This window comes from Cricetulus griseus, chromosome 2 (genome assembly GCF_003668045.3).
Source record: "Cricetulus griseus strain 17A/GY chromosome 2, alternate assembly CriGri-PICRH-1.0, whole genome shotgun sequence".
Lineage (NCBI taxonomy): Eukaryota > Metazoa > Chordata > Mammalia > Rodentia > Cricetidae > Cricetulus > Cricetulus griseus.
Window position 1 is genome coordinate 57,068,285 of NC_048595.1, and position 26,917 is coordinate 57,095,201.

Below are 26,917 nucleotides of genomic sequence, written 5' to 3' on the forward strand. Positions count from 1 at the left end.
TACAGAAATCCAAAGATTGATTTGTTACCCTTTATTTTCTTAAGTATTCACTGAGAATACTTACCTGAGAAAAGTAATTAAAGTCTTGAGGGGGGGATGTTTGTTTCTTTGGAAAAGAAATGAAACTATCGAAAGGTTACAGGTTGTTTGACTATTTCCTAACTACTCTGCCTTGAGTCTGTTTTTATCCTGACAGCGCTGATTCTTGTCCCTCACTATTCTGGATCTGGTCAGTTGACCAGTCTGCCTGGTGCTGCTTTCTTATGTAAACATCTCTTGGCAATAGAGATTTTATAGATGTACCCTTTTATTTTTCTTAGGCAATTTGAATTTGAAAAGATGTTTTCCCCATTCCCTTATAATCAGCCATCTTTTTCCTTCTACTTTGCCTTTTTTCTTTTAGCAGATTCTTTTGACTTTCCTATGTTAAAGCCTCCTAAAATGAGCATGCTCTCAGTCGGAGTTGTCAGGTTGGAGCAGTTCTTTGGGGAGCTGAGAGGTGTATTGGATGAGACAGTGTAATCTTTTCATTGATGCTTTGATGTTTGTATTCCCCCATGGTCGTGGCTGTCCAAAGTTGGACAGTTATTAGAAAATGCTTTTGGATAATTTGGGGGCTATGGTTTGTGGCTCTTTTGTTCAAAGACTATCAGGTTCTACATCTAAAATGGTATAATAAATGATTTTTAGAATAGTTGGAACTTTTGAGGAAATTTCGCCCCACTCTGTTATTCATCTGCTATTTGGTTATGGACACCTTACCACAAGGCTGGCCTGTTTGGAGAAGTTGGTGTATTTATATTTTTTCTTTGGTGAACTGGATATGCATTTTTGGTCTTAAAATTAGAGTCAAGGCAAAATATTATCCTGAATTGTTTGTGGACTCTGTTTTGATGCTATAGATCAATTACTTGTTAGTAGTCATCAGCTGCCAATTGACAAGAATGGCTGAATAGTCTACAAATGTAGACAGAATATTCATAGTTTTACTCCCAAGTTAACTTACCCTTTCACTCCTGAACATATAACATCTATTTTCTTATTTCTTACCACTGTTAGAGGTACAAAATAATGTTAATCAAAAACATTTCAGTATGTAACCAAAACAGTACATGTTGACAAATTTTATTTTTGAAAGTACCTTTGCTCCTTGATTTTGTTAATGGATGCCTGTCAGTCTTAGAGAATTGACTCTTACAAACTGAAGAATCCTTGTCAGAGTTAGTATGCCATTTTTTTTTCCTTTTGTTTTGGCAGCATGTTAAGCATTTTTATTTTCTAGAATGATTTTTAGTCAGAACACAGTTCTGTGCCCTTTGGTATTAAATTGCTTCCTCTGTGGACACTGCAGGTGAGTTGAGGGTATATGACTAGACCCAGGATATGAGTCTAGAAGATGTTTAAGTTTTAAATTGTGCTTATATGCATGTATGGGATATGTATGTGGAAGTATAATTGTAGTCTTAAATTGAATAGCTTAATATGAAATACAATTAGCGTAGGTGTTGCACTTTTTGTTGAAGCTTTATTGTAATCTCAGCAGAACGACTTGTGTTTAGTGACAAGTGTTAACTCTTGGGTGGAATCTATAATAGCTTGTGAAATATGAATTCTGACATTTCTTATTTTCTCTGTTTTTAGCAGGTAATTGCTGCCATGGAAACACAACTGTCTAATGGGCCAACTTGCAATAACACAGCCAATGGTCCAACCACTGTAAACAACAACTGCTCCTCACCAGTTGACTCCGGGAACACGGAGGACAGCAAGACCAACCTAATAGTCAACTACCTTCCTCAGAACATGACCCAGGAGGAACTCAAGAGTCTTTTTGGGAGCATTGGTGAGATAGAGTCCTGTAAGCTTGTAAGAGACAAAATAACAGGTATGCAATTTTATGTAGATGTTTGATATTTAAAGACCCATGGGTCAGAATATGAGAAAATACCTTTGTATTTATAAATCATTCAGCTTTAACTATTAGATTTTCAGTTACTGTGTAAGCAATATGAAACTAGTTTTAAGTGTTTCTTTTTAAATCATAAAATGCTTTTAGGGGCTGTCTCTGATTTTATTGTTTTACTTGCTGTTTTTTTTAAAGGCAGGGTCTCACTCTGTAGTACAGTTTGGCTTGCAGCTCACTATGTAGTCCATGCTGGCTTTGAATTCTGGCAGTCCCATGTTAGCTGACTGAGTGCTGAGATTGCAGGTGTGAGCCACAATGCATAGATAGCAGTATGTATTTTAACTGGACTTTGAATATATTCTGGGATGAAGGATAGTGCTTTTGGAAAACTGATTATGTGATAGTAACGTTCAGGTTAACCTTTACTTTTTCAGTACCTCTGAGCATAACAGCATTTCAACAGTGAGCTATAAGGAGAATATTTTGTTTTAGAAAGAGGTGGAAAAACTTACAGTATTCTTCCATTATAAGTTGCCTTGGTCTTTACGCTTATAATATGTATGATAATGGACTGGCTAATACATTTTCAGTCTCTAAACAATTGCACTGATAGAACTAGAGAATAATGGAACTTTATGTTCTATTCCTTAACAGGGAAAGAATATGTGGTATATGAACATCCTTTTTATTGTAAAGATGAAGAGGAAAGGGTGAGAAATTGTGTCTAAGTGATGGCCCATTTGGCCTAATTTGACTACTAGGTATTTGAAAAATGTTAGTATACTTTTTTTTTTTTTAATTTGAGTAAATTTTCATTTAAGCTCAAACCTATTTATCGAGCATTTTCTTGGAACAGGAGTTAATATTTCCTATAAGAATTGTTTTAAAATGCTAAAACCATGACATTAAGTATAGATAGACCTTGTAGGGCCTTCATGTTGTGGAATTTGGTGGAGCATCAATTGCTTTATGAAGTTTATAAACAAACATATCAAACTAAGTTTTTTGTTTTATTTTGTTTTTGTTATTTCATGACAGGGTTTCTCTGTGTTGCCCTGTCTTTTTTCTGGAACTCGCTCTGTAGACCAGGCTGGCCTTGAACTCAGAGAGATCCACCTGCCTCTGCCTCTGCCTCTGGAGTGCTGGGAATAAAGGTTCGGGTGCCACCACTGCCTGGCCAGACTTAAGTATTTGAAAAGAGTAAATAAATGTTCCTTAAAAGTAGTGTGAAGGATGGGGCTAGAGTTTGATTGCTTAACTGGTCATGTGACCATGGACATGTTAGTCCTGGCTTTGTCTTTGGTTAATTGCAATTGAGGGCAGTGGTCATAGTGGGGCCATTTAGGACTAGTTGCGCTGCTACTTTGTGCAGCTCTGTAATCAAGGCCCTGGCACTCATTTTTTTTTTTTTTTTTTTTCTCCTAACGTCTCTTCAGTTTCTGGAGCCAAAGTCTGTGGTTTAGCCTCACTGTTCTGTTCCCTGAAGCTACAGATTGAAGACTGCAGATACCTATTCCCATTCGATTGAAAAGAAATCCATTGCCTCTAATACATACTGAATAATTCTGTCTTTAGCTAATTATGTTGCTTCTGTGTTCACCATATGCCAGGAAGATTCTTTAGTTGTTGAAAACTCAAACTCAAAAGGGATCACATTTCCTTCAGCCCTTTGTCTGTGTGTGTTGGGAAGAGTGCATACTGGGGATTGAACCAAGGTCTCCATGAACACTGTAGGCAAGGTTCTGTCACTGAGCTATATCCTGGCCGTTTGCAAGTTTCATTTGCAAACTGAGGACTACTAGTATATCAAATTAATAGAGTTTTTGAAAAGTTGGAAAAGGTAGGAAATAATTCTATCCCATATAGTGGATTTTATCTTTAATGTTTTTTAGTAAAATAATATTTTTTTGCTTGTGGATTTTTTTAGGCTACTTGAAATAAGTATTAAAGTATGATAAATGGCGTGCAGGCTATAACATCAATTTCTGTGATTTCTTGTTCGATTGCTTAGTGGCAACCCTACCATTATAGAATGAAGATGCTTGAATAGTGTGTAAAAATCACATTTCTTTTTTTATGATACTGGAGTGGTAAGTGAAAATATTAAACAACTCATCCATCTTTCATATTAGACATTTGCCACAGAAAACAGCTTAGGGGATTTTCCACATCTTATCCCTGAGCAGAGTTGAATCATCTTATTCATCCCTAAACCCTTTACAGGGCTGTTATGTGGCATAATGGGGTAAATTTGAGTTTTCAGTCTTCATATCTAGTGCTCCTTGGCTTCAGTGTGGTGAGCAGTGGTAATGGAAACACATGGCTTACCTCAGACACACAATTAGATGTTGAAATGGAATTGATTCTTGGCGTTCCTTTGCTTCATTGTCCCTGCAATCATGGAGATTTCCAGGATAGTATAGTTTCTGTTAAAATATCAGGTAAGCATATGAACTCACAGTGGAGCACAAAACTAGTGCAAGCCCAAGCTAGACCAAATCCAGCAGGAGAAGGTAATTGGGCACACAGTCCCACCCCTAACTGTGGAATGATTTGCGATTGTTAGCTGCTAAGAAAATACAAATCAGTGTAGCCCCTTCTAAGTCAACTACACTCCAGTGGAAGACCATACATTTAAGAATATTTTAGGCAAAACATATTGGTCTTGAAGGGTTTTTTTTTTTGTTTTTTTTTTGTTTTTTTTTTGTTTTTTGTAAGTAAAGGGTACAAAGTTGGGTGGATAGATAAGGCAAGGGGTAGATCTGGGAAGACTTAGTGGGGTAAAGATGATGAAAATGCATTGTACGAAACTTCAAACTTTTAAATAACTAATAAAACAAATAAAAGCATAAAATCTGAACCAGGTGTGGTGCTCGATCCTTTAATCCCAGCATTTGGGAGTCTGAGGCAGGCAGATCTCTGAATTCAACATCAGCCTGGTCTACAGAGTGAATTCCAGGACAGCGAGATCTATACAGAGAAGCCCTGTCTAGAACTTGCCCCTCCTTGAAATAATAAATAATAATAAATAAAAATAAAATAAAACCAGAAGGCCCAAAATATTTTAGTGTGAGATAAAATAAGTATTTGCAGATAGACATCACTCTTACATTTCCACTTGAAGTTTTCTAATAAAGTTACTGAGAAGATAAAGATAAAATTATTCAGAGAGCAAGTAGCAAGTCCAGGAAATCCCACAGTGTGCATCATAGTCACACTGTACTTTCCCCTTTCCTTTCCATTTAGATAGTGTTTTGCTATGGAGCCCGGGCTGTTCTGGAACTGGCCACCATCCTGCCTCAGCTTCCCAAGTGCTGGGGATTGCAGGTATGTGGTGCTGCTAAGGGCTTTAAAAGCTACAAAAGCTGTTAAAATCATTCAAGCACTTACCAGGCAGTTTAGCTTGAAGTTCTTGCCTCTTGGAGTTTGATCGGTGATGATGCCTGTGCTCAGATGATGAGCACAGTGCTAAAGTGTAAGTTAAGAAGCCAAGTAGTAGAAAAGACTAGATGCAAAGCAAACAAAAACTCCAGGCACCCAGAGACTTTGCAAGTGTTGATCACCCACAGTTAAGTTAACACTTTGAATGGTAACCAGAGGTTGTTTCCTACCCTTTAGGGGACTGTAGTCCAATTCATTCTTAACTTCCTGAGTATTTTAAAGCTGTTTTTCATCCTTGTTTATTCTGCCAGAACACTGATTTTCAAAAATATTATAACAGGATTCTCCACTCCTTTTAAAATAAACACAATCTTAACGCCTCAGTATTGAAATAGATAAATGATATTTTATTAGTCTAATAGATACCTTCAGATTTAATAGCATTTGTTTGCTGGGATGAAGTCAGTCATGGCAGACACAGGCAGTTTTGATGAATGTTAATTTGAAAACACAGCTCTGTATGTCAGTTTTATTTGGAAACCATAGTGTTTCAGGTGATCAAGAATTCTGAGACACCAGCAGGGTGGCCAAGCAGGTGGGTGGGTGGTAACATAAAGCATCCATTCTGAGCCTCAGTGCTGCTTAACCATAAGGGTAGAGGCAGGACTGCCTGTGCTCCCAGGTCTGAAGCTGGGTTAGCACTTTGTAGGTACCCATCTAGCCTGCACAATTAACTTTCAGATTTTAGAGACTAAATTTATAAAATGACACTCGTATCAAATTTATGGAACTATGATGAAAGTTTGTAGCATCTCTAACCAGTAAAATATACCAGAGAAATTTGTGGATTTTATCAGTATATCATTAGACTTTATTGTTTTTCATGTACATTGTTCCATTCTAAAGGTTATCATTAATCAGTCATCTCAAAGTATGATATTAAATTTATGGAGCATGGACCAAAGGTTTGGAAGAAGGCTTGTGGATTTGTTTCAGATTCATTTTTGTTGTGTTACTCAAACTGGGTATTTACATATGTGGGGTGGGGCGAGTATAGTGCATCTGTGTGTGTGTGTGTGTGTGTGTGTGTGTGTGTGTGTGTGTGTGTGTATGTATGTATGTATGTATGTATGTATGCATGTGAATGTGTGGGTGTGTGTGCTCTTGAATGTGCATGAAGGTCAGAGCAGGACATCCAAATTGTTCTCAATTGTTGCCTTGAGATTAGCTCTCATTAAACTGGAACTTTGTTCATCAGCCTTGGTGGGCTAACTAGAGAGCTCTCAGGATCTGCCTGTCGCTTAATGTGGTTTTGCCTTGCTAGGCTTTTTAACATGGCTGCTGAAGAATTTGAACTCAAGTCCAAATCTTGAGGAGCAAGTATTTTTGTCCTTTGAACTATCTCTCTAGTCCTAGACTAGGTAGTTTTAAAATACTGTTTTTTTTTTTTTTTTTAATTCGTGTGTGTGTGTGTGTGTGTGTGTGTGTGTGTGTGTGTGTGTGTGTGTGTGTATGTGTGTGTATGCCTATGTGAATTTATATACAACCATGTGCATATTGGTACCTCCACAAGCCAGAGGACTTTGGATCCCTGGTACTGGAGTTAACCAGTCGTTATAGTCACCTGATATAGATTCTAGAAACCGAACCTCTGGTCCTCTGCAAGAGCAATAAGCATTGTTAGCTGCTGAGCTGTCTCTTCATCCTCTGAACTAGGTATTTTTATAGAACAGTCTTTGGTATTAGTGTTGGTTAATGCAAATACAAAATTACTGAAACACACACACACACAAACTCATGAAGTTGGATAGACTATTGTACCACCATCAGAGAGGAAAATCACCTAATCTGTTAGGTTTACTGCATGAGTACACAAATAAATGAAATTTGAAGTAGTAATTAGACAAGGGAATGAATACAATATTTTTAAAAAAGGAAAAGTTTGGTCTTTGAAGGATGATAAATTTCAGCACAGTGCCTGGGAAATTTATAGGGGGAAACAAAATGAAAGGAGAGTTGTCTTAGTAAGGTATGTTTGTGTGAGCTTGTCTCATGTCTACCATCTGTAATGACAGAGGTCATTCCTTTAGCTGGTGTAGGATGAGGAGCACACAGTCCCTGGAGAGAATGTATGCTTTGCTTTTGGGAAGAACGGGAGAGGGGAAGAGAGCCCTTCTTGCATTTGTTGACTCTTAACCATTTCCCGCTTAAATAGTGCTTATAGAAGAGTGGCCTATTTAAGGGTGATATTTGCTTGGTTTCCCTCTCAGATATTAAGCTGAATTACATTAGTCATTTTTCTATTAGCAAGATAAACTACCATGACCAAAAGTAACTTACAGAAGGAAGAGTTCCATATTCTGGCTATGGTTCCAGAGGGAGAGTCAAGGACAGTATTGCTATAGGCGGCTGGCTTAGGAAGCTGGCTGACCACATCTCACCTGTAAGCAGCAAGCAGAGAAATGATAGAAGTAGAACAAGCTTATAAATTATCAGTCCCACCAGCCAGGAACCAAGTGTTAAAATACATGTGTCCGTGTGCCCCGGCCCGAGGGGCTCCAGTAATTCGTGGGTCCGAGGTGGACTAAGCCTGAAAATGATGGGGGAGAAAGAAAGAGCAGGACCAAGCAGGGTCTTTGTCAAGGTCTAACTTTATTGAAACCAACGGGCTTTTTAAAGAAAAAGGAGGAAGCAGAGAAAAAGGAGGTGGGGGGAGGAATGAATGTTAATTGCTCTCAGGCAGATACCCGGAATCTCCTGTGTTTATCTCAAGCACTAACTAAGGAAGTGGGGGAAGGAATAGGTGTTAGTTGCTTCTCAGGCCAGGTCCTGGAACCTGAGGGGTGGGATGCTAGACTAGCTGGAGGCTAGCTAGGCATGGGGGTCGCCAAGGCTGGCTTCTGACACCCATGAGAGAGGGATGTTTCTCATCTAAACCACATTTACCCTCCCTTACCTTTTAACATGGAACAAAAGCATCCTACTTTTGATGTTTTCTCATTCACTGCCTTAAAGACTTGATTATTGTAGCACTAGCCTTTATTTTCTTAAACTTTGTCAAAATTCTGAATTGACTGGGACTGTTTTAATGCTATTGGAATATTTCCCTTGCATATTCCTGAAAGAAATACATGTTCCCTGTTGCTGGAGCTGTGCTCCAGAGCTTGTCAGTTTCATTTGAGCTCCTTTAAGGCTAATTGACTTTCACCTGAGCATGCTGCTGCTGCTGCACTCTGTTGTGGAAACCCTTCTGTGAAAAGGTCAACCTGAACAAATATTTCCTGGCATTTTATTTGTGAATGTCATTTAACTTGTAGTTCTGTATACAGTGACTTAATTTTAGTTTTTACTTCTCGTCTTTTTTCCCCCTCTATTTAAATTTTTAGAATGTTAAATTTGACATCATTAGGGGCCCTCTTTATTGGACACACACACACACACACACACACACACACACACACACACACACACTCACACACCGTTTTGAGGCAAGACCCTACTGGTCTTGAACTCACTATGTAGCCAAGGCCATCCTCAACTACCTGGTCCTTCTGCCTCCAGCTTCTGAGTCCTAGGGATACAGATGTGCCCTACCATACCCATCTTTTTAATCAAATACCTTTTGAAGGCTAAAAGCATTGGTAAGGCTTCCTAGTGTTGTGAAGATTCTCAGTTAAAAGGATATATTAGGGACATAGCTGCACAGTCATCTCTTAGGCAGTGTACCACCTTGATTTCAGTTTTATTTGAGCACTGACCTCATTGAGGGAAAGATTTTGCAAGTGATTTAATTTAAGCTGTGTATATGTGTTCTCTATTCCCATATTAAATGGTGCCATGGGGATTTACTAAAACTTTCTATACACTAGGGTTATTCAACTTGTGATTACTACTAAAATGTCTCTTCTTGATAAAGAAGGTGTTTTATTAACAGTAGCTTTGAAGGTTTTAGCATATAAAGCCCATTCTTAGGGGCTAGGGAAGTAGTTTAATTGGTAGTAGCATGGGCTGAGCAAACATGACCTGAGTTCAGCCTGGATCCTCAACACTTACTTGAGAAAGCTGAGTGTGGCTGTTGACACCTGTAACCCCAGTGTAGTAGTGTGACATAAGAAACCTCAGGATCTTAGGGGTTCACTGGCTATCCAGCCTAGCTAACAAAACAGCAATCCCAGGTTCGGTGAGCAATCCTGTCTCCAGTCAGTCAGGTGGAAAGTGATGATAGGGGACACCAGACATCTCCTGGCTGCATATGAGCACATGTGTGTGCACGCGTATGCACGCACCCTCTCTCTCTCTCTCTCTCTCTCTCTCTCTCTCTCTCTCTCTCTCTCCCTCTCTCCCTCTCTCTCCTCTCCCCCCCCCTCTCTCTTCCACCCACACTGTAGTTTCTTACACATAGGTTGAAGTCCATCCTGGCAATTTGGCTTATGTTGCAGCTTTATTGGAATTGTTTGACTCTGAACTTCAATTTGGTTCTGAGAAAACATCTCCAAATAGATCTATTATCTGAGAATTCTTAGTTCCCCATGATCTGGGAGGAATGCAAAGCTTCTTTTGTATATGTGATCATCATCACTAAGAAGTGATACAAAGTAGGAATAGGAAGTCAAAGGAGCCCAGCAAGTTGATTGATGCTAATATGCCAGCCTTGATCTGGTATATAGGAATTGTTGTGTTTGTGTGCCTGTGTGTGTGTGTGTGTGTGTGTGTGTGTGTGTGTGTGAGAGAGAGAGAGAGAGAGAGAGAGAGAGAGAGAGAGAGAGAGAGATTGTTAGAGTGACTCAGTCTGACTTTAAAGCATGAAGGTACCCTCATGTAAACTCCCTAGTGGGGTATTACTTACTAACCTGGCCCCTGAGCAGGTTGTTAAATTTAGCCATAAGGTGTTGGTTGAAAACTATCAGGAGAGCTTGCTTGCACTTTTATGGATGCCTTCTCTTTATGATGACTATCCCTTTAATGTAAATCACAATACTCTCTCTTGCTAAGGCCTTCACATAGGGAAGTACAGAGAGCAATGGCTTGGATGTAAAGAAGCCCAGCATTTCTGCAGTGTTAGCAGATCACAGAACTTAGAAGAAGAAGAAAAAATATGCTGTCTCTTTGTTTTCTTTTCTGTTGAAACATTCATTGAAAACATTTAAAGCATCGCTTCCTTCACTCACAGATTTTTACAGAATTCAGATTGTGGAGAGAGGGCGATTTCTGTGAGGGCATGGTTAACTTAGCAGATGTAGTTTTACATCTTGTTTTCCTTTTCTGTTAAGTCCTTATGCATGTTGTGAATTAGAGTTTATTTTTAGTTCTTAATGAGTCCTTTTCTCCTCATTGTACTTTTTGTTGGAATCTTATTTTCAACTTAGTGTTTTGATTTGAAAGGGAGAGTGTGTATGACTTACCAATTTCATATTTACACCCTCCTCCAGCTCAGTTAAAATTCTATGTTTCTTGGTGTAGCATGGGAGACTTACTACCTTTCACTTGCCCTTGATCCCTCATAGCCTGTTTGGTCTAGGACTCTTGTCTTCAGGAAGTCAAATCTTCCTTTTAAGAAAAAGTTTAAAGGAGGTAAACTGTAAACCAGAATTACTGTGTGGTCTTCAAGGCCACTGGAAGGTTTATTTCCTCACATGTTTAACATCCTTTTAAGGAGGACATTAACACAGGGGTCTATAAGCTACTGTCCTCTGAAATTCTCCTGACCTTGGGACTAGTCTGAGAGATTCTCATAACACAACTGGAAAGAATGGTAGTTTCCCTTAGCCTGCCATAACAGCATCCAAAACGGCTGATTGTGGTGTCAAATCAGTAGAAGATTCCTAGTGACATCACAGTGAATTCTGGCTTTCCCCTTGTGATCTGAGTGCTGAGGCAGCCCTCCTTAAACACAGTGCTGAATGCTTCTGCTCTGTTACAGCACTCACCTTTACAAACTTGATGAATTGGGGTTTAACATGTTAATCTCAAGGTTTTAGGTCAGGTTTGTTTTAAACCTGCATTGCTGGTGTTTCTAGGCTCTTATGTGAGGGATACGTTCATATATGCTAGACAATACTGATACATACATACATACATACATACATACATACATACATACATACATACATATTCATTTTTAAGTGCTAGAAACCAAAAGCTTTGACAGAAAGACAAGGGAACATTCAATAACCCTACTTTTCGGTTTTAGAGCATCCTAGTTTAGACCAAAGGGGCTATGAGTCTGCAATTAAGAGCACTAGCTGCTCTTCCAGAGGATCTGGGTTAGATTCCTGATATCTACATGGGGCATCATGACTGTCAGTTACTCCAGTTCCAGAGGAACTCCACCCTCTTCTGGCCTCCAAGGCTACTAGGCAACCATGTTATACACAGATATAATACCCACACACAGAAAATAAAAACAAATAAATCTTTTAAAAAATTAAAAAACATAAAAATAAAAAAATTGTCATCTGTGCTTAGCTTTCTTATGCAGTTGAGGTTTTAGTCCTCTGAGTTTGAAACCAGTGCATGTGGACTTAGTTGTCAGGTCAAGGCCTTGAGCCGGATGGGGCTGTCTTCCAGAGAGTCCTCCCTTCTGTTGTTGAGGCAGTGAGAGTGTAGATTTCCCCAATAGGAGGGGACAAATAAGAGTGAGAATTTCCTTCTGTAACTTGGTTTTCTCACTTAGTACCTCTCTTTTCCAAGTACCCTTCCACCCACCTTTCAAGAAATCTCTCTCAAACCCTCAGAGAGGAGCCATCCCCCTCATGCCAGACAGTAGGGACAATTTCTGTAGTTAGGAATTCAGTGTCTTCTGGAAGCCACTTTGGGAAGTAGATGCTGATATATGTGACCTTAGGAAAAAGTGGTGAGTGGCAGTTTTCTGTCTTTTCTATCATGTTGACTTGTGCTGCTGAGTAGAGCAGTCTTCCTTTTACATTTTGGGTCTATCTATACCTTGGACTCCTGTTTTCCCACTTGGCATCAGCTGAGTACATGGCTGCTGCTGCAGGTCTCAGTGACTGCCTGCTCTTGTCTTCAGAAGTTGGCTATTGACAGTTCAAAGCAATTGCATGTGTTGGAGCTTAACAGACCCCCTTCTCCCCCTGTATAAATTTAAAATAATAAAAATATGTAATACTTCCCAAATCTTTTTTTTTTTTTAAATTAATCACCCCATCCCTACCCCTACTCCTCATGTTGGGGATTGAAACTAGAGCCTTGCAGATGTTAACCTTGAGCAGGGAGGAAGAAGTACTGTTGCTGAGGCTGTAATCTGTCTTAATTTGGTAATAGTGGTGCTGTGCTATTGACTCCAGTAGCCTGTGTGAGATGTTTGGCTATGGTTGGGAACATCTGTGCTGTTGCATTCATGGGGTGATGTGACCATGTGTTGAAGAGAGAAAAAAGGTCATGGTTAGTGTAAGGTAGAGAGCAGACAATGGTATACATAATGTTCTAGGCTTCTGTGTGCTGTTCTAAACTGGAATATAACAGTAGTCTAGTGTGATTTGTTTGCTAATTACTTGTTGGTTATACCACCTGATAGTTTTTTGTTTTGTTTTGTTTTTAGTCCTTTATGTAACAGCAATGGGAGTATTCTTTTTGGTTTAGATGGAAACATTTATAAGGACCTTTGTGAGTTCAAGAGAAAGTTGTCTCATTCTTTTATTAGGACCTTTCTGTGTATGGTGGGGTTGAGCCTAAAGGGCATTTCCTCCCTGAGTATGCTACAGAAAGCAAGGCCAGAAAAGGACTAAGAGTCACATAGGCAGTTTGCCCCAGGACCCAGGTTCTTTTTCTTACTTTGTTTTTAATAACATTATCTCATGGTAGCAGGCCTGAGGCTAAATCTTGAGCAATTCTCTCCAGCCCTAGTGAATGCTGAGATTACAGGCAAGAGCCCCAGGCCTAGCTGGATGTAGGCATTTGAAGAGCCAATGGTAGGAGAGGATAGTGATAGAGACACTCTCTCTGGTTTGACATGATGGTTTTACTTCTCATTAACTCTCGAGGTTGGTTTATGACTGCCTTCTCTTCCTTCCAAACACCCCTGTGTCTATTGCTGGAATTGATTTGTATTTCTCCTGATTTATATTGTAATGAAAGGTGCTTGTGTAATGCACATGTTCAGTTGTTTCTGTCAGAGTTTACTTTTGAATTCACCCTAAAGGAAGGTTATTTATTACTTCTTGATCTTACCCCAAGAGTAACTTTTGTAACTGTGTAACCTGTATATTTGAAATATAAACTCGGTGTGTTCACCTCCAGTGAACTCAAGTATGAGGTGTTAAGCCATCTCATATTGGCTTCCTATTGCCAGTGTTGTAAGAAACCAAATTCTGATAGAATTATGCCAGAGCAGAAGAGGTACAATGAAGAGTCCTTGCTCCTTGGCTACCTCATGGAATGCCCCCATCTCCACATGACTGTGTCCTCATCATGCCTTTCATCCTTGAGTATGAGCATAAAAGCTGGAGGAATGACAGAGACACCAGCACACCAGCAGCAGTAGTGTCTAAAGACCTGCAGGTCACTTAGGGTGTTTACCTTTTTTTTTTTTTTTTTCTTTTTTGCTCAGTGGTCAGCAGTTTCACAATTCCTGTTGCATATAGCAACTGTTTACCTAGCTGGTGATAAAACAGGATAAAACAGACTCACCTGTCAGTTGCCTTCACTTATTTCTTTTTCCTATTTACTCTTCATTTAATAAAAGCCTTTCTGTGGCCAGGTACATGAGGACATGTGTACACTCAAAGGCATTACATTCCTGTGACCTTTGAGTTCAGTGATACATGTAATTATTATCCACTTAAAAAGTTTTAGTTGGCATAAATTCATTGTACATGGCACTGGGTTTCATAGGAATATTTACATACAATTACATAATGCATACAATTATATACAATTACATAATGCAATATGGGTGGGCATATTCCACCCATATTCACCACCGCGTCCAATTTCCCCCACTCTCTCCTCTCATTAGTTTCTTGTTCTCCTAGTTGAGTTTATGTGTTCATAACAGATATCAAAAACACCATAATGGTACCAGAACAGGTTAGTTTTGATAGGGATAATGAAATCTAGAACCTACAGGCAAGAAAAACCTGAAATTCTTATCATCTGACACTGGTGTAATTTAATTTCTCTGCAGATGATGTAATTGTCTTTTACAACTCAGGTCACCACAGTTGTCCTCTTCTTTTAGTCTGTCTTGAGTTCTCTTGGAAAAGATTTGTCTTATCTTTATTTGCAGTGCTTATTCCTTGTACGTACCTGCTGCAGAATCCTAAGTGTAATTGTTTTAAAATATATTAGGTCAATGTTATGCTGTTAACTTGCTATTTGTGGAAGCTTAAAGGAATCAGATATCTGTTCTGGTAGCTTTGCCTGAAATCACAGTGTGGGGATAGGGGCATAGGAAGCCTAGCCAAGGTGACACCAAACTTTGGGAGGTAGTGAAAAGAATCTTGCAGAAATCCTTAATTAGTTGATAAATTCTTCATTTCAAAAACAAAGTTCCTACACACTTTTAATCCCAGTATTCAGGAGGCAGAGACATGTTGATCTCTGTTGTGTTCAAGGCCAGTCTGGTCTACAGAGTGAATTCCAGGACAGCCAGGGCTGTTATCCAGAGAAATTCTGTCTCTGGGTTAGAGGTGGGAGGATGACCATGACGGGCCTGTCTTAGCTCCTAGTCCCTTAATGAGTAGGGTTCTCAGTTGTTTGATTTTTTTTTTTAAATTGTTTTTCTTTTTTCTTTTTTTCCCTGATGTTTTCATTAAGGCTGGCCATGAACTCACCATGCAGCCAAGAATGACTGTAAATCTTGGATCCTCTTGCATCTTTTGTTCCATCCTCGGTATTGAATACACATTAGTTCTTCTACACCTAGTTTATTGGTTTTATTGTTTAAAAGAACTTAATTCTTAAATAATAGGTATATGTGTATGTCTGTGTACAGACATGTGCCTTGCACTCGGTGTCTTTGGGAGCCTGATGAGGGTTTGGGTCCTCTGTAGTTGGAGTCACAGGTAGCTGTGATGGTCTGACCTGGTTGTCTTCAGGAACAGTGTACTCTATTAACAGCTGAGCAGACCTTAAACACCCCCCACCCCCACTTCTCTCTATACTAGGTAATTGTGCCAGAACATTGGTGGTAAGATTCCACATTCAATTTGGGATAATCATTGGGGGAATTTGGATGGCCAAGATTACCTTTTAGTTCTTTTGTTTCTGTTCAGCTGAAATTCTGAAGACTATCTAAGATAGAGAAGAAATTCTGGGTTAATATGCATGTTGTAATAAATGGAAGAAATAACATTTAAGTTGTTAAGTATCATGGAATAGTTGAATTGAATATAGGTTTAATTGGTCATATTCTGTAGAGTTAAGATACCTCCCTTACAAAGACTGCTGTTGCTGGCCATGTTAGCTCCCATCTGTGATATCAGGGTAAGAGGCCGAGAAGAGATGATCTTGAATTCAAAGCCAGCCTTGCCTATGTAGTGAGACACTGTCTCAAAATAAATAATAGATAAAACATTGATGGCTATTGAAACAATCTTTATTTTAATCTCAACTAATTTGAAAGGTATCTGAAAATTTTAATACACAAATAAGTTTCAACTATAGATGTACCAGACAACTTTTAAGCAATGATACAAGTTCTCCTTCCTTGTGCTTTTATTGAATGTAATTTGGTTATGGGTGTAGATAAAGAACTCTAATAGGATTTAAGTGGGTTTTTGTATTCAGATCCTTGTCAGTGTACACATGACACATGTCAGTGTCATGCTTATTTTTATTTGCTAGAAAGTATCTTGCTTGAGAAAAGTTCAGTAATCTGAAAGGTAACTGAAATGCCTTAATAATGTTGACAACTAAGGAACCTAGAGTAAGTACTTCACAGTTGATACTGTATTTGAGAGTAGGGTTCAACTAATAAGAGATCTGGCAGCATCACAAAGTAGTTCTGCCACACCTAAACAAACAAACAAACAAAGACTATTTTACAGTCTTTGCTGCTTCTTCATAGGTAGCAAGCAAGAATTTGCTAGCAATAAAACCAGAAAGTTGCTTGACACCAAAGGCTGTTGAGTTAGGCAAGAGCTAAAAGGTTGGCATGTAGTGAAAGCTTCTTTTCTTTGAGTTTACTTATAATTGATCATGCTCCATGATTCTACCTGTAGAACTTTAACAAGCCTTAATCTAGCACATAGAGCTAAGTGTGGTTTTGGAAGATTATTTGACAAGTGTAAGGCGGATAGGGGGACATTGTGGGCACAAACATTAGAGAACACCCTTGGCTTAGCTTTTGTACATAGCTGGGGTGTGTTAAGCAATCTAGGTATCAAGTTCATAAGGCTATTTAGCAGATAGCCTTAAGTTCCTAGCCCTAGAAAGCCCAGCTGTCTTTGTTCTAGTCTTGAGATAATTTTGCAGAGTTGCCATGTGATGTGGTCTGAATAGCTGGCAAAGAAATTATGTCTTATATCAGATGGTCTTAAATTATTTCATCTGATTTCATGCAAACAGCACAGAGAATAAATAAACCAACCACATGCTTTCTAGTGTCAGGTGAACAGAAACTCTATTTCATGTACCAAGATAGCTTAAGATTTGGGTGATCACGAATAAGCCCATTTTAATTTCTACCCTCTTGTAGATTCATGGGTGTATTTGAAATGATAACATGATAGTAAGAAAGATTACATTTGTGTTCAGAATTTTCTTGTTTCACTGGGAAGGTGTGACTGGAATTGTCAGTAGTGGTTGAGTGCACTACATTTCTGGGCATGAGATTAAATATTTCACTGTCAGTATATGACTAAAAAGCAAGCTTCTGCTTTTTCACTTCAGTGAGGGTGATTTACTTTGATGCTAGTGCAGACAGAGCCACATTACTCTGTGACGTAATGACTCATGTTTTTCTGAGTATTGGTTTCTTTATTCCAGTATCTGTATGAATTTTAGATTTTTTTTTTTTTTTTGAGGTTTACAATACCTCCTCTTCCCAGCTTTTAAAGCAAGTGATTTTGGGGAAAATGCAGATGTGTGATGTGAATGTGACAGTCATTATAGTAACTGCACCATTTTTATTTCTCTTTAGAAGCCATCTGTTAATGGGTGGGCATACAGCCATGTGGTCTGAGTGGTTTGCAATAACATAAGCTATCCCTTAGCAAAAACAAAATGTGTATTTATTTTCATCAGGGTACTTTGTTGACTGAACTTGTAGCCATGGTTCCTTCGGACCCCACAGCCTTTCCCACTTTTGTGAGTACTGTCAGCTTTTTTGTCAGTGGTGATCCACTTGGGTTGTTTCCCCTCTACTGCTTCAGAAACAGCTTTCTTAGTTCCTAAAGGTAGTGTCTTCAGTACTTAAGTGGGTTTCCTTATACTCAGTGTTTATATTCCAACCTGACCAAACACAATGGTTCTGCTGGGAGAGTTCTCCTGGATATAAAATCTAGTGCTTTGTGTGTGACTGTTTTACAATTAAGGGAGGAAAAATAGTTTTTATATGCTTAAAAATGTTAACTGTCTTTGTTCATCAAATATAAACTAAGCAAAATGTTCCATATGAGAAGGAAAATCTTGTTATTTATGCCTAGATCTTTGTGTTGAGTGAGGACAATGACAGTCCTTGGGAAACTTAGTTCTCTATCTTTGCTAAAAATATCACTAATTGAATTCTGCTCTTTTTTGAAATAAAAGGAACTAAAGTGGGCACTTATCCCCAGGTAGAGTTTGGTGCATGCCACTTTGTAGAGGTCACTTTAAGATGAAATGAGGCTTTTACTTTATAGAATTTTTTTTTCTTTTTCGTTGTATGATATTATCCATTATTCTTCTGCACTGCCCCTGCCCTTTTCCCTCTCTAACCTTTTTTAACTTGGCATTAGCCTTGTTAGCTATGACGAACTCAGACTTGAGTTAAATATAATCTTTAGATTCCTGTATGCCATGTCAAAAATCAATTGTCTTGTAGTAAATTTCTTCCCACTTTCTGTCCACTCATAATATCATCTTAGTGTTCACATTCACATATTTTTACATCTATATAAGGGAGACTTAAATCAGCCCAGGGTAGCCATCTTTGTCTTTTGGAGATGAGGTCATTTATCTCTGTTGTATGTGTGATGAGAATAGCTGCACAGCTTTGATGCAGTGGTAATCTCCACCCACTTATAAGCAAGCAGGTTCCTTGTTTTCTTTCAAATATAAGATATTGCCAAAAATAGGGATTCCTGTCCTGGCCTTGGTTTGAGGGGGTTGCTGCAGGATAGGGTCCAGAAGTTGAATGCTGGGTGAAAGGAGGTTTATGGAACCATATGGTTCTTCCAGATGAGTGAGAGTCTCTCGTGCAGTCCTGGGAAGCTCATGATGATTGCAGAAGAAGAAGGGCGGCTTTTTAGTGATGTTATATCTTAGATCAGCATTTCCCCTGTGGCTGCTACAGACAGACTGTTCTCAGCTATCCTTCCTTAGTGTGCCTCATGGAGTGGTCAGTCCTGTGTTATGAAGTTAAACCTCCCTTAGGTCAGGCCCTGTTCTTTGGGAGAGAGAGGCAGTTCTCTTGCTTAGTTTGTGGTGTACTTTTGTCCTGATCAGATCCTTTATACTTCTCCACAAATTTCTCATTTTCCTCTGTGTGTCCCACCCCCTCTTTTATTTTTTGAGATGAAAACCCTGAATTGCATCTGTCCTGAAAGAGGACTTCAACATCTCAGGTTAATTATAGGTAAAGCCTAGAACGTCAGTGATGGAGTATACTTATTCTGAGTTCATTTCTGGTACCTGCTTCTCTCCTACCTGTGGTGGGGCTTTACATCTTTAAGCAAGTTAGGGGTTAGAAATCATGCGGTATTGATCCCACCTTCTTTCCTACAGCTAGGAAACCATACTCTTGAGTATGAAAGCATTTTAAGCAATCTGCTGAGGAGAGAAGTGTCTTGTGTGGGAGACAGTTTTGGCAGTAATAAGCATGTTTGGCTTTAGTTATAAGAATTGCTTTCTGAGCTTCTGGAAGAGGAGTATGTAAATCAAGCTTCATTTAAGATGAATCTTGTGATAATGCAGATACCTCTCATCTATCTGCTTTATAATGATGGATTTGTTTTGAGGGCCTAAGTGGTTTTTGCACCTGCAGGGTGCTACTCCTTTTCTTCCAGGGTTTTCCCCTCTCTTGCTTTTATATGTGGTCTTTTGGATGGATCAAGAAAGAACTGTGAAGTTTCAGTTGGCTGATTATATAACAAAGGACAAGAAATCAAATGCAGGTGTATTTGGAGATAAGCTCTCTGGTTAGAAAGTTGTGATGTTGGAATGCACAAGACCCTGCTTCACACTGATTCCTAAGCTCCACTGACGGCAGTGAGGAGATCTCAAACTGCTGGGTTTGAGAAGATCAGCCCTAGGTCTGAAATCAGACCAATTTATTAGCTACCTCTGAGCAAGTTAATTACCACCTCTGAACCTCCACACTTATATCTGAAAAATGTCTATAAATGTGTGTCCATAGAATTAAATATGAATCTACAGGTAATATAAGGCCCACTAGTTCCTCCCTAGCACTGTTAGGTGGTATAGTATTTTTTTTTTTTTTTTTTTTTGCTTCCAGGTAGACATAGTTAAAGGCTATTGGGAATGGACCTTGCCCTTCAAACTTACCGACCTTTCCACAGTAGAAAATTTAGGATGTTGAAGAAAATTTACCTTTGAAAGAATCTTTTCAATCATCCTTCTCTGCATCTGGATTTCAGTTCAGTGATAAGTTGTGGGTGTCGGCTTCTGTTTCCACCAGCTGCTGGATGAGGGCTATCAGGTGGCAAGGGGTCCAGACCAGGCTGGTGAAACCCACAGACACAACTAATTGACCTGAATATTAGTGAACTCTTGCTCCCCAGACTGATAGCTGGGATACCAGCATAGGACTGATCCAGACCCCAAGAACATGGATTTCATTGAAGAAACCTTGGAAATCTACTGGACCTCCTGTAGTAGTTCAGTACTTATCCCTAGCATAGGTGTGGACTTTGGGAGCCCATTCCACATAGAGGAATACTCCCTGAACCAAGACACATGGGGGTGGGCCTAGGCCCTATCCCAAAGGATATAATAGCTGTTGATGACACCCTATGGAAGGCCTCACCAACCAGGGAGAGCAGAAAGGATATGTGATAGGTAGGGTCTTAGTTGGGGTGTGGTGTGGTAGGGTAGGATGGGAGGGAGAAGGGAACTGGGATTGTCATGTAAAACAATCTTGTTTCTAATTTAAATAAAAAAATCTGGAAAAAAAAGAAAGAACCTTTTATCATATAGACCCAGTAGGGTTTGCATAATCTAATGTTTCTTCCATAGTTTGTACAATCAAATGTTTTTCTTTGAAATTTTGGAAAAAACGGGCTCCTGCTAGATTTAAAGGCTGACACCATGTCAAAAAGACTGCTGAACTAATTATAGTGCTTAGGGGCTTTAATTTTTTTCAAGCAATATCTAAATGAAAATGCTGTCTTTCGGAGAGGAAAAGTCACATTAAGAAAGTGGCATTGCTTTCTTGGTGGACTGCTCACTGGTTTCTTTGTGTGAGCTTGTACATGCACCCATGTTAAGATTGACACCAGCTGGTAGTGCAAGCAACAGCAGATGCCCTTTCTACTACCACAGTTGTCAACTGGTTTCCTGCTTTACCACAATACTATTTTGAGGAATACAGTTCCTCTGCCCTCATCTCAAATGATATTTGAACAACCCCATTGCTTTTTAAGCAGGCACAAGGCAAGGCAGAGACCAGAAGTGTCTATATGAATGGAGGTCCACATATGTTAATTGTAATGGAGAGACTATTGCAGGAGACTCAAGCCTTTAACTGGGAGTAGATCTGGCATTGGTTCAGAGTTGTTAATGTCCTAACTTTGAACTATAGGGACTGAGCTTTTGGCTACCCACCAGTGTTTGGCTTTTGCTCACATCTCAGCAGGCCCACTATTTGAAGGTGGGGCTGCTGATGGCTCCTTCTGAGCAGCTACCTAAACCAGTAATAGACGAGTGCTAGCTGTTGTCCTTATTGACCAGGAAGGTGCTCCACCATCTTACTCTTCCACAGTGGGAACCTACCTGCTCCATGAGTTTCTTCTTATGATATGGAGTGGGAGGAATCCATTTATTTTCTCTTTCAGATTAAGCCAAATTACCCCAACCTTTCTTGTATTGGATGCAAGACAGTCATAGTACCTGGCACAGCACTTGAAAATTTAGAGAATTCAGTATGCTCTCCCTGTTCTCGATAACCTAAGATTGAATTGTGTGGGAGTTCTTAATGCTGTCTGCAAGGGTGATGTATTAAGAACCCACACTTTCGCCAACTTAAGCAAGGTCACACTGCATTGCCAGCAAATTCATAATTACTGGTACTGGAACTGTAGGAAATAGAGCTTTACTAGTTGTATAATCAGGACAGATATGGCCATTAAAATTAACTCGCAGAGAAAATGCCCTGGTGCAGAGGACATTAGACATTCCCCATAGAATTAGGCTGTTTAGGTAATACTTTAGCAAATAATCACTACTTACAACATTGGTTTCAGCAGAAAAGTTACAATTTAAACTTTTTTCTTATGGTCTCCATATATCTAAAGTTCCAAAGCCATTTAAAGTATTAGGTCCTTTGAGTCCCAGACCAGCTTTATTAACATTTGGGGAGAATATGAGTTTTGGGGTGACCCATCTGTTTTCTGCAGTGTGTGAGCATCTAGACTGAATTCTCTATCCTGGTCTGATCTTTGGTAATGTCCTTTGGGAAACTGGACAAAATGCTCCTCATGTTGATAGCTGGTTTGGATTGTAGTTAACAGGATCCTGCCAGCATCTCCTCTCTATGTGCTCTTAGTTATTAGAGGGCAGCAAGGAAGAGCTGTTTGGTGTGACCCAAGTTAGTACGTAAGTTACTGCCTGCATCTGGAGGAGATTTAAGCTAGGAAGGGACTGGACATTTGGAGAGAGAAATGTGACCAGTAAGGATTGCATCCCTCTGCTCTCAGGGTTCTCTCTTCCCTTTCCTCTTCTGTGTGGCACTATGCAGTAAAATATTAAGAAAGCTGGTAAAAAGTCTGGATTGTGCCACTCCGGTGCCAGAGTTGTAGTGCACAGCCTGTCTGAACAGACACACATGATGGGTGCCCAGGAACAGAAAGTCCATCTGAAGAAAGACAACACATTTACAACTTTTTTGTGTGTGTACTGGGAGAAGGAAGGGGAGTGGATAGCACAATGAGAGAACTGGTCTTTATTAAAAAGAAAAAATTAATCCCTTAGGAATCAAGTTTTCCAAATCTTATTTTTTGCTTTCCCTCTCTTTAGTTAAGGTATTCAGTTTTATACAGGCGCTGTTCTGAGATCACACATATTTCTTCTTTTTCTTTTTTCCCCTCAAATGTTTCATTGTTAGACTTCAGGTTTTAAGAGTCTTACTTGACAGAGGGTCATCAGTAACCTGACTCTGATAACTCTGGGATTTAAAAAAGATCCACGCTGCTTTTATTCTGTTATTTCATAAAACATTACTACTGCTCTAAATGAAATAATAGATACACATCAATCAGTGTAGTCACCTTTTATTGTTGATTCAACTACCAGGTTTTTACAGAATTCACTCTGCATTTTATTTGACTTGTTCATGAATAGTCTCGGCAGACTTAATTATATTAGTGAAAAAGCACTTTCAACAAAATTATATGCTGACATCCCATAATTCATACTTACAGATTTGTGAAACAGATTTATGTAAATCTATCAAATTACTCTATATAACATTATTTTTTAAATTGAGATTTCATTTTAATGGTATTTATAGAAAATTTTCATATGAGAAATTTTACATGAACTATTTTAAAAAATAGCTCATATGATTCCTTTATGAAGACAGAATACTGTAACATTTGAGCATCTCATCTCCATGTTCTGTAATCCATCTGGTATAAGACGGGCAGGGGAACATGTTCATAAGGGCAACTCTATCCTAAGCCATCAGCTCCTGGGATGCTGATACTGCTGTTAGTTACTTCATCTATTTGTGATTGGTTCATTTGGTCACTGAACATTTATTTACTAAATAGGATGTGGTAGGACAGGCTTTGTCAGGAACTGAGGTCAGCTTGCCCTGCCTTGCTCAGTCCCAAAGTGAAACAATCTGTCTGTATCCAAATTAGCCCAGCATGCATCCAAATTGTCTAGTGTACACACACACACACACACACACACACACAAACACACACACACACACGCACACACGCACGCACGCACGTACGCACGCACCCACCCACCCACCCATGGTAAAATTAGGCTATAATATGGGGCTTGCTGGAGAACTACTAGGGAAGGGAATGATGGACACTAAAACATTAGGATCCAGGCACGCGGTAGCAGGAAATGCTGTCAAGATAGACTCTGAGGTTTGTGTGAGTAATCCAGTTCTAGAAGAGTGTTCAGCATGACATCTGAGTGTGCCTGAGGCTTATCTGTAGGGCCAGCAGAAGCAGAGCTTTGGTGGAAGTCAACAGGAAGGCAGCAATGATCTTGGAAAACAGGCATGGTCAGATTTAATTTTTAGGAAGACTCTGTGTGTGTGTGTGTGTGTGTGTGTGTGTGTGTGTGTGTGTGTGTGTGTGTGTGTATGTGTGTGTGTGTGTGCGCGCACGCGCGCGTGCATGCATGTATATATGTGTGTGTGTGTGTGTAAATATATACATATATACATACACATACACACAGGAGGATGGCTGTTGTCTTGGATTCCAGAGCCTAGGGAAGAGAGTGATTAATCTGGAAGAGTGGAAAAGTAATAAACCAAGTCAGAAAATTAATAACAAAGGGTTCCTGACTGAGGAAGAGAGGTGGATTTAGCAAGTGGTCAGCATGCTGATAGATATCAGCATCTTGGTCTCTGGTTCAGGACCCACTTCCAGGTCTTGTTTAGATCTTACCATTAGGATGAAGTCCGCTCTTCTGTGTTTAAAGAGCAGTGCCACTCCTCCCTCTGTTTCACACTCTGACCCCATTTGATGTTTCTCCTTTATTCTTATTTTATTCATGTCCATTTGTCTCCTCTCAGGATGGAAGCAAGAGGAACACTACCTCATCTTGGCATACTCCAGGGCCTGGCAAAATGTAGGTTTTGATAGTGAATGAATGTATACTTAGTTTAGGGGAGAAATCATTAAGTGTAACTCTTTTCCACAAATTCTTGTTGACAAAGATCTCATTTAATATTGGTTGAATAAAACTAATGTGCCAGGTTTTTAATCAAGAATTATGGTAGTCTATTGCCTTAGTTTTAGACCTAAGGGGGTAATTTGATATTTTGAACAGTGGTAGTAATTTGAAATAGAAAATAAAAGTAAATAAAGTGACCTTTGAATGAAATGGGTCCAGAAGATTTTGTATTTTTAATTAAAATATGCAATTAAGTTTTTAATTAAAGTATGCTGTTAAAAGCAATGTAGGTGACTAGGGAGTGGCAGATGCTTTGAATTACACACAGTTTGGGATAAATTGGCATTTACTGTGTTTCCCACAGTACCGCTTTAACACTAAATGGGTTCTCTTCTTGTTTAGCTCTTCTTCCTCCTGCCCCACCCTGTTTGTTGTGCTTTTCTGTCCCTGCCAGGGCCTGCTTAGGTGTTTTAGCTCCATGCTGAAACAGGTCATTGACCATGTTTCTATCTATCTCTTGTGAAGTGAGGGATCCTTTTCTGTGGTTTGTATGCTTAATTCAAAAGAATGCAACTAAAAAGACACCCACAATTTGCTGGAGTGACGTATTTATCTGGAAATTTTCGTACTTCTGTGAGAGTGGCTGTGTAACTGTCCATCCATACTGTTTTCATAGACCTTTTCATGAAGGTCTAAAATCCTTGTCATACTCTTAGGTCCAAGACTTGGATTAGTGGTTAAACCCTTGAGAGACTGTGGACAGAGGTAGCATGGAAAGGCACCTGGGGACAAGTGATGCTAGCTCTGCTTTTTTAGAAACTTTGCTCTTATTTGTGTTGGCGTTCATAATTCATCATACTTGGAATTTATATGTGCAGCATTTTAAGAGTTTTTCAAAAAGTGATGTTTGGTTTGGGGATAAACAGTGTGTACATTCTAAATTCAGGAGTCACTCGACACTTGGATGATATAGGGAAAGGTGCTTGGCTTCCAAGCCATCATTGTAGCTCCAGTTTGTGAGAAACTGGGGAGTACAGGATGGAAAGACTAAGTTCTGGCTCAGTAGGTTCTTTCCTTGGTGTTTGGTTTGCTATTGCTTTTTAAAAATAATATGAACTTGTAACCAGAAATACAGTATCAATAAGATAATTTAAAAAACAGCATAGACATAAAGAATAAACTATTATTTACCTGAATCGACCGAAATGAGACAGTAGGTAACCAAAAAATTATTAATAACACATACATGTATGATGTCTATCAGAAAATGGCTAGTGACATTATACTTTAGACATGGTGAGGACAGCCTGTGAAACTGAGTGGAATACCACAGCCTCTTCATCTCACTTGCAGTGCCTAGCCTTACTGCTTTATCCCTTGCTTATGTCGTAGAAGCTGACTCCCAAGTTTTGGAAGCCATTCTTACCTTTGTGTGAATACTGCAAGTTTATAATTGAGCAGTATCTTACCACATAGGTAAACGGGGACACTGGGGAGTCACTGTCCATATCTGTGATTCCTTTGTGTACCTTAGGCTCAGTAAGTATTTGCTGACCCGGATAATTAATACACTCCATACTGAAATATCTGTTAGGTCCCTATCACTCTTGTACTTTTTTCTCAAGATTATTAATTCATTGAGAACTTCATACAACATGTATTGATCATATTCACTCCTTTCTCCAGACTCCCCCTAAATGTGTCCCTCACTTCTCTACCCCCTCAATTTTGTGTCATTTTTTTTTTTAAACTTACCAAGTCCAGTTTGTGCTACCCACAGGTTCTTGGCAGTGTAGCCTCCCCAGCAGCTTGGGAGGCCTACCTAGGCAACACTCTTGGTTGCCTTCCCATCTTCTAACAGCTGTCATCTGTCAGTGACTTTTCAGGTAGGGGTGGGTGGACTTAATGTCCACGGCTCCCCTCCATGCTGGGGTTTTGTCTGACTTGAACTTACACAGGTCTCATACCTGCTGTCACAAATGCTGTGACTTCATATGTGTAGCTGTCCTGCTGTGTTTGGAAAACCATTTGCTTGTAGTTACCCCCTGCCTCTGACTCTTAGATTCCTTGTTCTCTCTCTTCCACAATGATCCCTGAGCCTTGGGAGAGGGGAGAGTATGTTATAGCTGTCCCATCTAAGGCAGAGAAGTCTGCGGTCTCTTGTTCTGCACCTTTCCCAATCGTGTGTCTCTGTGTGAATCACTATCTGCTGAAAATAGAAGATTCTCAGGTAAGAGTAGAGTCGTCTCTTGTTTTATTAGCACCCCAACATTTTAGTTTGGTATACTAACAGTGGATTTAAGAATGTACCTTTTAGTAGCAGATAACCCTACCTGTTTTAGTATTAATAAGAACATTCACTTACCTTGAACACATTTCACTTGGCAGATGGCACTCTTCTCAATAACACCAGATCAGAAACTTCTT

The 26,917-nt window shown here is 39.4% G+C and overlaps 1 protein-coding gene across 10 annotated transcripts in view; it reads left to right on the forward strand.

Annotated features, from left to right (window-relative positions):
• Nucleotides 1-26,917, forward strand: part of Elavl2 (ELAV like RNA binding protein 2) — a 130,888-nt gene that overhangs the window by 61,279 nt on the left and 42,692 nt on the right. For 9 of the 10 annotated variants that reach the window (XM_027400408.2, XM_027400404.2, XM_027400405.2 and 6 more), the window contains exon 2: nucleotides 1,642-1,885. In XM_027400408.2, the coding sequence (XP_027256209.1) occupies nucleotides 1,657-1,885 (229 nt within the window). In that variant the 5' untranslated portion in view covers nucleotides 1,642-1,656. The remainder of the gene's footprint in view (nucleotides 1-1,641; nucleotides 1,886-26,917) is intronic. The other variant, XM_035439806.1, reaches the window with a different exon arrangement.